General features: G+C 47.8%; 3 protein-coding genes across 6 annotated transcripts; 1 reads left to right on the forward strand and 2 right to left on the reverse strand.

Moving 5' to 3' along the window:
• The first annotated feature begins 499 nt into the window (after nt 1–499).
• On the forward strand, nt 500–1,116 carry LOC123161304 (histone H2B.3-like). The gene has a single exon (XM_044579144.1). It carries the CDS (start codon nt 582–584, stop codon nt 996–998), a length of 417 nt encoding a protein of 138 aa, XP_044435079.1. The 5' UTR covers nt 500–581; the 3' UTR covers nt 999–1,116.
• An 821-nt stretch (nt 1,117–1,937) lies between these two features.
• Nucleotides 1,938–4,779, reverse strand: LOC123158240 (BTB/POZ and MATH domain-containing protein 3-like). 2 transcript variants are annotated; one of them, XM_044576309.1, is made up of 3 exons: nt 4,533–4,779; nt 3,218–4,444; nt 1,938–2,926 (listed from the first exon to the last, which is right to left on the reverse strand). In XM_044576309.1, the coding sequence occupies exon 2, from the start codon at nt 4,422–4,424 to the stop codon at nt 3,231–3,233; it is 1,194 nt and encodes a 397-aa protein (XP_044432244.1). In that variant the 5' UTR covers nt 4,425–4,444; nt 4,533–4,779; the 3' UTR covers nt 1,938–2,926; nt 3,218–3,230. The 2 variants fall into 2 exon arrangements, with proteins under 2 accessions (XP_044432244.1, XP_044432245.1); XM_044576310.1 differs by lacking the exon at nt 1,938–2,926 and having other exon boundaries at nt 2,990–4,444.
• Nucleotides 4,780–5,858: 1,079 nt separating this feature from the next.
• On the reverse strand, nt 5,859–8,799 carry LOC123158239 (BTB/POZ and MATH domain-containing protein 3). Of its 3 annotated transcripts, none has more exons than XM_044576308.1 (3): nt 8,518–8,799; nt 7,137–8,395; nt 5,859–6,288 (listed from the first exon to the last, which is right to left on the reverse strand). In XM_044576308.1, exon 2 carries the CDS (start codon nt 8,386–8,388, stop codon nt 7,150–7,152), a length of 1,239 nt encoding a protein of 412 aa, XP_044432243.1. In that variant the 5' UTR covers nt 8,389–8,395; nt 8,518–8,799; the 3' UTR covers nt 5,859–6,288; nt 7,137–7,149. The 3 variants fall into 3 exon arrangements, with proteins under 3 accessions (XP_044432243.1, XP_044432242.1, XP_044432241.1); XM_044576307.1 differs by having other exon boundaries at nt 7,137–8,415; XM_044576306.1 differs by having other exon boundaries at nt 7,137–8,400; nt 8,518–8,797.
• Between the last annotated feature and the right edge of the window lie 586 nt (nt 8,800–9,385).

Raw genomic sequence — 9,385 nt, forward strand, 5'->3', positions numbered from 1 at the left:
CTGGTGGTTAGTGCCTTCGTTGACGAAACGGGTGGTCATGTGTTCGAATCTTGTTGCCCGCACCATTTTTTGGAATTTAACAGAAGAAGAAAATAAAGTTAAATGGGCTGGCCCATGTAGCATCGATGGAAGGAGGCGGGGTGTGCGCCCGTTTGCGCCGACGCCTGTAACGGCCTCAACGGGCGCCGTATAGGAAATGCCAAGTTTTAATGTTTCTAAATTTTTAGGAACGGATGGAAGAACAGTTTTTTACTCAAATTCCGGCCACGGAGAAAGCCCAATTCACACTTCGTAGGCGCGCCTGGGCTGAAACTCATCTGTCTTCTCCACGTCCACCACGTCAGCGATCCGCGCCGAGGCGCATCCGGGCCGTCCATACCGCACAGCGTGAACGGCCGAGATCATATCAAATCACTGGAGGCCACCGATCCGTGGCACTCATCCCTCCACCAATCAGACCCGCGCTCTCTCCTCCTATAAACTCTGCCGCGCCCCCGCCGCCGATTCCCCACCAATCCTCCTCTGCCTCCCAGCGAAACACCACACCTCTCCTCGTCGAAGCAGCAGCAGCAGCGGCATCCATGGCCCCCAAGGCGGAGAAGAAGCCGGTGGCGGAGAAGGCCGAGAAGACGACGACAGCGAAGAAGACCAAGGCCGAGAAGCGGCCGCCGGCGTCCAAGGAGGGCGGCGAGAAGAAGGGGAAGAAGAAGTCCAAGAAGAGCGTGGAGACGTACAAGATCTACATCTTCAAGGTGCTGAAGCAGGTTCACCCGGACATCGGCATCTCCTCCAAGGCCATGTCCATCATGAACTCCTTCATCAACGACATCTTCGAGAAGCTCGCCGGCGAGTCGGCCAAGCTGGCGCGCTACAACAAGAAGCCCACCATCACGTCCAGGGAGATCCAGACCTCCGTCCGCCTCGTCCTCCCCGGCGAGCTCGCCAAGCACGCCGTCTCCGAGGGCACCAAGGCCGTCACCAAGTTCACCTCCGCTTAGATAGTCTGTTCCTGTTTCTTGGTCGATCGATGGTACTCTGTAATAGTCAGGCGTTTGGACTATGTCGTCTTGTAACTGTTTCATTATCTTGTGAATTAGTATTGGCGCTTCTTTGATCTGTCTCGTGGCTCTGTACCATGTTCAGTTCTAATCCCTGCTGCTTCACTTGACAGAGTTCTTGCTATGATCCTGTTTGTGTGATTTCATCTTGGTTTGGTCTGCTATGTTATGGAACTTTTGTTCTGATTTGTGAGTATGGCCTTCTGTAAAACTCTGCAGACAATGACTTTGAACTTGCAAAGATGTTTCTCTGTTCCATTTCTTAATTTCAGTTTTCAGCTATCGGTTTATGAGGCTCGTGGCCAAGGGGAGGGTGCGTGCGGCCTTCGGCGTGAGGGGAGGCTGTGGTGGTCGAGTACATGTACATGGTGATGATGGCGCCGGGCCCGGGGGCTTGAGGCAGCGTTTGGATGATCCCTGTCATGGTGGCTGATCCATGCTGCTCTGTAGTTAGTTAGCTGTTCGTACTCTATCATCTTGTAACTTATGTGCTGGTTGTGTGTTCTACACAAACTGAACCATGATCTGGAGAAATAGTAACTGTAAATCTCTTCAGGCAACGGCTCTGAACTTGTGCAGATGATTCTTTGTTTCATTTCTGAATTTCACTTTTCAACTATGGGTTGATGAGGCTAGTGGCCGTTTGGGCGACGGTGCGGCGGGTGGGGCTTGAGGCGGAAGTGAGACGGCGTGTGACGAGAATGTCGATTTCTTCAGACATAAATTTAGGTTCACCTCCTCCTAATTAGGCTGGGTTGTTCAGAATGTAGTTAGATGTTCAGGATGCAAAAGTGGTCAACCAATGAATCACTGATAGAACAAGCATCATCATCATTGCGTGAATCATCATATTTCAAGAATCACACCTTCTCTCAAGAAATCAGGCAGGGCAGGGAACGTGTTGGCCTTGAGGTAGGTGCATACAGGGAGTGCTCGGCATCCGCCGCATAACATTCCGGCCAAGCAATCCGTCAGAGCAAGTCTCCTCTTCTCTTTTCTTCTCCATACAAGGTCCAAAATCCTCGGTCCAGCAGTAAGTGATGTGTGCTTGCACTTGCACAGCTTTTTTTTCGTCCAGGAGTGAGCATACCTAATATACCTCATCTCACATAGTGCAAGTCTCTCCGTTGCATTGCTTCGCCTCCCCTGAAAACAGACAAATATTCCAAATCGCCCACTAATATGATGCTCGAGTAACGATGTTAATGCGGCAGCGCATGCCAGGACCATATGAATGACTGACAGAAAACACGCATCAGCATCGTGTAAAACATAAATAATTCCGAGTCATGGCTAACTCGGATCAGGGGTGTCTACAAACCACACATTCAAATAAAACATCAGATAAAACATTGAAAAGCAAGCATGTTTTGCCATCAACTTGTTGTCTAATAATTAACTTATCTCATGAAACAACAGCCGGGAAGGAACTTACGGATTTTACCTCCCAAAGCTTTGGACATGCTTGACCAAAAGATATTCATTATCTAAAGAAAAAGTATAGCCACTGTCCATGCACTCAAAGCTCACCCCAGCTTATCATCACCGCAACAATTGACATCATTCATCATATGTGCTTCAGAACACACCAGAATGGAAGTCATTTTTTTTAAGTACAGAGGAAAGCTACAACATTGTACTTGCAGGATCTCCGAGCTCCGACCTTCGTCTCCCTAGGGGGTGTGGGGCGCCAGCCGAGGAGAACAGCAAGCACCCAGAAGAAGACTAATTCCTGGGTAATGGATCACTACCGCTGTAACCAGAAATCTTGGTGACCTCTGTTCTGTCATCCCATTTCTTCCCATTAAATCCTGGTTTACAAAATGCCTTCCCAAAAATTTCTACATTTGATCTTCCAGATAATCAAACTACAATATACGAAACAATTCACAGATAAATATATATGATGATAAAACGAGCAGTTGAGAAAATTGGTCAATGCTGCAATGCATATCAATGTTGACTCTCGGACCTGAATTTACAGACCATCCATTGCATGAAGAGACAATTTACCCATAAGTTGGATTTTTCTGATTCATCATACATGAAAACTACATGACAAGACAATTAAAAACAAGACACACATACTACAATCTCTGTAGACGTACTTGTATATGCAAAAGAATGTCACTTGAGGTCTAATTAAGGAAGATGCGTACCGTATCCAGAGTGTTACTTCCTCTGGTTCGAAGCAAGCATGGCAATGAGCTCATTCAAAACAGAGGGATATGTCGTGACAATATGCCCCCAGCCATTACTCGCCATTAGTGTCTGCAAACACGGAGGTGATTGGACTTGGATAAACTTCAAGCACACCTCCTTCAATCCACGACAGTGGTGCTGCTCGGCTAGAGCAAGGGTGGACGCCACAGAGCTCACACCCATGCGCTGAGACAACTGCTTTACACAGATGAACTTGAGCCGCTGGAGATCGTACCGGTCTGCCGCTACAAACAAGCCCTGCAGCCATTGCACCAGCCCCATTTCATCCTCTGCCGCTTCCGCATCTTGTCCTTGGTCCACAGCTTCCGGCATTTCATCTTCTTGTCCTTGTCCCGTATCTTTGCATATTTCACTCAACTTAATGTTGTCCTCGTACATGTCAGGGAACGAGTCTGTGTACACAAAGCTAAGCAAAGCCGTGAACACCTTTGAATCCATGTCTTTGATCTGTATGACAGTGTTGGATGCCTCCTTCATGGGGCCAAAGAGTTGTGCCATGAACACTGTGGATCGGGCAGCAAGCACACACCGATGTGCGGCGAAGGTCTTGTCGCCGACCTGGAATGCCACATCGGCGCCCACCTTATTTTGAAGGAGACTGTTGAAATGCTGGTGTATGTCCGGCAGCAGGAGCTCCTTGGTGCCGCCATGGCCACCGGCATCATCATCATCATCAACCTTGCTGTTGCGGAGGACCACGACGTCGCACCGGATGGTGAGACAATCACACTTGAGACCCGCTGAATGTTCAACGGCGTCTCTTCTCATAAACCTGTCGTTGCCCCAGATTGAAGTAGCGGTGGAGAAGTCGCGAGTCTCACCGGTTCCACGGATGTGCGTCGCCATCTGCTTCTCAACCTGGTCGACGAGGCTGAAACTGAACCTGACCTCCACGGGCTCTCCCTCGTCGGCGCAGCTCGGGTTCTCGCCGTTGGGGTAGTACTCAATCATCCAATCGTGGCCTCCTACACTGAAAGGACCGGCAGTGATGCCCTCGCCGGTGGGAATCAGCTGTTTGGTGCGCGAGTAGCCGGTGACCATGAGCAGGTGGTAGCCGCTGTCCCCGCGGGCGTCCACGGCCGACGTCTCGCAGAAGCACTGCCTGTTGCTGCCGGCGATGGAGACGCCGGTGAAGGCCGACATGGTGGACCTGGTGTACCTGCCTGTAGAAAGTCGATATATATATTCAGTCACCATTCATCTTTGGACAAAACTAAGCTTGAGAGTTTGGAGTTGGGATGGATGGCGAACCTGGGCTTGCAACGGAGGTCGCCGGAGCAAACCTGGACTGGTCACCCCCGTCGCCGGCGGCCGCACCAAGACGAGCTCCACTCCCCGAAAGCAGAGTTGGGCACACCCTGCTTTCAACGCACGGAGTAGCCGCTGGCCCACTGGCTGCGGCACTGATGCAGCTTCTCCCCGGAGACAGAGCTCGCGCCGCCGCCGCCGCCGGCGGCTGGTCCAGTGTTCGTGTGTGCGACCTGGGCCTGCCTGGAGCTTAGTTTTTTTTTTTGAGCGGTGCCTGGAGCTTAGTTAGTTAGGGTTAGCAAACAACTCAGCACGTTCTTTATTGGGCTTGAGCCCATCACCTGCAAAGCCCATCAGTCAAGCCATATTTATTCGGTAAAAAGCGAGCTGAACTTATTTTGACTGACAACCGAGCTGAATTTTCTAGGGTGCCAAACACCACTTGACTGATTTTTTAATCACAAAAAAAGTTATAATTTGATTATTTTTTTAAAATCACCGTTATATTTACATAAACTCACAGATGATATTTGCCCTCTATTTTTTCAAGAGGTGAAGACACTTCATGCCTATCCTCCCCAATCCCCACACCATAGTCCGTCTTCATCCTCCTACCATACCGCACAGGAGCCTCTGGCCACTCCTATTCAAGAGGTAACGCATTCAGGGGCGGCCAATCGCAAACCCCTAGCTCACACAAACTATATGGGCCAACTCATTTGCGACTCTTTACCGTGTTTTCGTTCCCATTAGTTTTGGATCAATTTTATTTTTTCCGCTGTTTCCTTTTTGTTGTTTTTATGGGGTTTTTATACTTCTTTCATTTTTTTCCATTTTAAAGTTTCTATATTTTTTTTAATTCGTTATTACTTTTTGCAATCCAGGATTTTTTAAATCATATAATTTTTTAATTCATGAATATTTTTAAAATCAAAACATTTTCCACTATATTATGGAAACCCCCAAAAGTTTGGATGTTACAGATGGTTCAGAAGTATCTACTCGTGATGACCCATGCTTACTCTAGGTCCAGTAAACAATGCTCCATCGAAAAGAAACATTACAGTATGTATATTTATCGAATTCAAAGAAAATAATGGTTTCCAGGTATCCAATAAAAATATAGGTATTCACAAAAAAAAAGGTCAATAAAAATAATTGAATTTATCATTCCTGAAACGATAGAATTTACATGATTGTAAGTAGCATAGAAACTGGCAGCTCCAGGAATGAATCTTTTGGCCATCATCAGTTTGGATGTGATGGCCAAGTGCAATCTGCAGCAGCAGGGTGTCAACATTGGTAACAATTGTCAGTTGAAAGATAAAATTAAGTAAGATGCAAACTGACATTCCGAGTCTCCCAAACATTTTAGAGTGATGATCCTCTGCAAAGTACATTCTGATACCCAGCAAGGAAGGAAAATACATATGCATTGCCCTGGAATTTCTGACGGAAACCGCTAGCTAGCCTTTTAATTGCACACCATAAGAGGAAGCACTTTACTACATCACAACATCGAAGCAGCATAGGGAGTCAGTTTTTACTATACATCACAGCACCGTAACTACATAAAGATCGTCCGTGGTATAACATTCCGGCCAAGCAATCCCAAGTATTCTTCTCTTTTCTTTTCTTCTCTTCTCTGATCTTATCTTCTCCAGGAGCCGGAGCATACATACCTTAGTTAGCGTTCTGTGACGTAAACATAGTGCTTCCGTTGAAAGAAACATAGTGAATGCAACAATGCTCTTCTTCCCTGGAAAATAGAGGCCGAGGCAATACACCAGTGCATGTTAGTGTCAGGATTAAGCAATCAATGAATCACTAATAGAACAAGCATCAGCATAGTGCATATTTCAAGAATCACACATTCAAAGAACAAGTCATCTAGTAGAAGTTATTACTATGATACAACATCAAGAGGAAGATATGAATATTAAATGGCCATCTCCCAAAGTTCCCACTGACACTTGACCAAGAGATGTTTATTGGGGAAAGTAGAGAAAAACATCTACATCTGTTCTTCTTTTTTCTTTCTTGACAACCACTGCAACTGCAGTTCAGTTTGACACTTGCGCCTGAATTTTCAGACAGCCCAATCCATGAAGGCACAATTTGCAAGTATGTTGACTCAGAATATAGGCAAGTTATATATACATGCCGAGGAAAAGGTGAGACACACATACTACAATCTCTCTAAACTAGAGGATCACATATATGCAAAAGAGTGCCACTTGAGGCCTAAGGAACATGCGTACCATATATATACGGAGTGAGTGTTACTTCTGCTGGTTCGAAGCAATAATTTTGGCATTTCTATGTCGACTATTGCTTGCCTGCCTTCCTACAGAGAAACTCTTAAGTTGCAGATTTGCTTGACTATTGTTTGATTATTACTTCAGATGGTAGACGCAGAACAAACATGAACATGGGCAGCAAATGTCAGTTCAAAACTAAACATGAACATGGATTTTTCTGATTCATCATACATGAAAACTACATGACGAGACAATTAAAAACAAGACACATATACTACAATCTCTGCGGAGATTCTTATATATGCAAAATAATGTCACTTGAGGTCTAATTAAGGAAGATGCGTACCATATCCAGAGTGTTACTTCCTCTGGTTCGAAGCAAGCATGGCAATGAGCTCGTTCAAAACAGAGGGATATGTCGTGAGAATATGCCCCCAGCCATTACTCGTCATGAGTGTCTGCAGACACGAGGGAGATTGGACTTGGATAAACTTCAAGCACGCCACCTTCAATCCGTGGCAGTGATGCTGCTCGGCTAGAGCAAGAGTGGACGCCACAGAGCCGACACACATGCGCTGAGACAACTGCTTTACACAGATGAACTTGAGCCGCTGGAGATCGTACCGGTCTGCTGCCGCAAACAAGCCTTGCAACCACTGCAGCAGCCCCATTTCATCCTCTGCCGCTTCCCCGTCTTTTCCTTGGCTCACAGCTTCCGACATCTCATTTTCTTGTCCTTGTCTCGTATCTTTGCATAGTTCACTCAGCTTAATGTTGTCCTCATACATGTCAGGAAACGAGTCTGTGTAGACGAAGCTAAGCAGAGCGGTGAACACCTTTGGTTCCATGTCTTTGATCTGTATGACACTGTTGGACGCCTCCTTCATGGGGCCAAAGAGTTGTGCCATGAACACAGTGGACCGGGCAGCGAGCACACACCGGTGTGCGGGGAAGGTCTCGCCGCCGACCTGGAATGCCACATCGGCACCCACCTTGTTTCGAAGGAGGCTGTTGAAATGCTGGTGTATGTCCGGCAGGAGCGCCTTGGTGCCGCCATGGCCATGGCCACCGGCATCATCATCATCAACCCTGCTGTTGCTGACGACCACGACGTCGCAGCGGATGGTGAGACAATCGCACTTGAGATCCGCTGAGTGTTCAAGGGCGTCTCTTCTCATAAACCTGTCGTTGCCCCAGATTGAAGTGGTGCTGGAGAAGCTGCGGGTCTCACCGGTCGCACGAATGTACGTTGGCATCTGCTTCTCCACCTGGTCGACGAGACTGAAACTGAACCTGACCTCCACGGGCTCTTCGTCGTCGTCATCGGCGTCGTAGAGAAGGTTCAGAAATAGCGAAATGAAGTCGGCGCAGCCCGGGTTCTCGCCGTTGGGGTAGTACTCGATCAACCAGTCATGGCCTCCCACATTGAAAGAGTTGGCGGTGATGCTCTGACCGGTGGGAATCAGCTCCTTGGTGCGCGAGTAGCCGTTGACCATGAGCAGGTGGTAGCCGCTGTCCCCGCGGGCGTCCACGGCCAGCGTCTCGCAGCTGCACCGCTTGTACCCGTCGGCGATGGACACGCCGGTGAAGACCGACATGGCGGACCTGGCCTGTCGAAAATCGACCTACTCAGTCACCATTAACCATTGCTAAGTTTGAGAGCTCGTTTCAGAAAAAAAACGAAGTTTCAGAGTTTGGAGCTGGGATGGATGGGGTGAGGGGCGAACCTGGGCTTGCAGCGGCGGCCGCCCTCACGGTGTCGCCGGCGTCGCTTCTCCCAGGAAATAGAGTTTGCGGCGAGCTGAGGGGCAAACCTGGCCTGGTCACCACCGGCGGCCGCACGAAGACGAGCTCACGGAGTTGCCTCCTCACCCCGCGGAGTGGGCGCTGCTCACTCGCTGACGTCGCCCCTCGGCTTCTCCCCGGAGACAGAGCTCGCGCCGCCGCCGCTCCACTGACTGGCTGCGCCGCCGGCTGGTCCCGTGTGTGCGACCTGGGCCAGCCTAGAGCTAGCGCTCTCCTAGGGTTCGTTATTGGGCTTGAGTCCACCAGCTGCAAAGCCCATCACTCAAGGCATACTTTATTCGGTATAAGTTTGTCTCAAAATCAAAAATCTGTATAAGTCGAGCCGGGTCTTTTTTTTTACTAACAATCGAGCTGGATTTTGTGGTGTGTCAAAAGACAAATTGTATGATTTTTTAATCACAAAAAAAATCTAATTTGAGTTTAAAAAATCACCATTGTATTTTCATGAACTCACGGCTGATCTTCGTCCTCTATTTTTTTGATAGGTCAAGGTACTTTCCGCCCGCCTCTCCTCCCCACACCATCGTCCACCCTCATCCTTGTTGCGCAGGTGCCTATATAGGCCAACCCATTTGCGACACTTTACTGTGTTTTGGGTTCTATCAGTTTTGGATCAGTTCTTTCTTTTTTTGATATTTTGTTTTTGTTATTTTGATGGGTGTGTTTTTATATTTCAGTTTTTTGTTTTTTGTTTTTCCATTTTTGAAGTTTGTGTAATCATTCTAATTAATGAAACTCTTTGAGATACGTGATTTTAATAAACTTAGATTTTTTTTTTGAATTCATGAA

The sequence above is a fragment of the Triticum aestivum genome, chromosome 7B (genome assembly GCF_018294505.1).
Source record: "Triticum aestivum cultivar Chinese Spring chromosome 7B, IWGSC CS RefSeq v2.1, whole genome shotgun sequence".
Lineage (NCBI taxonomy): Eukaryota > Viridiplantae > Streptophyta > Magnoliopsida > Poales > Poaceae > Triticum > Triticum aestivum.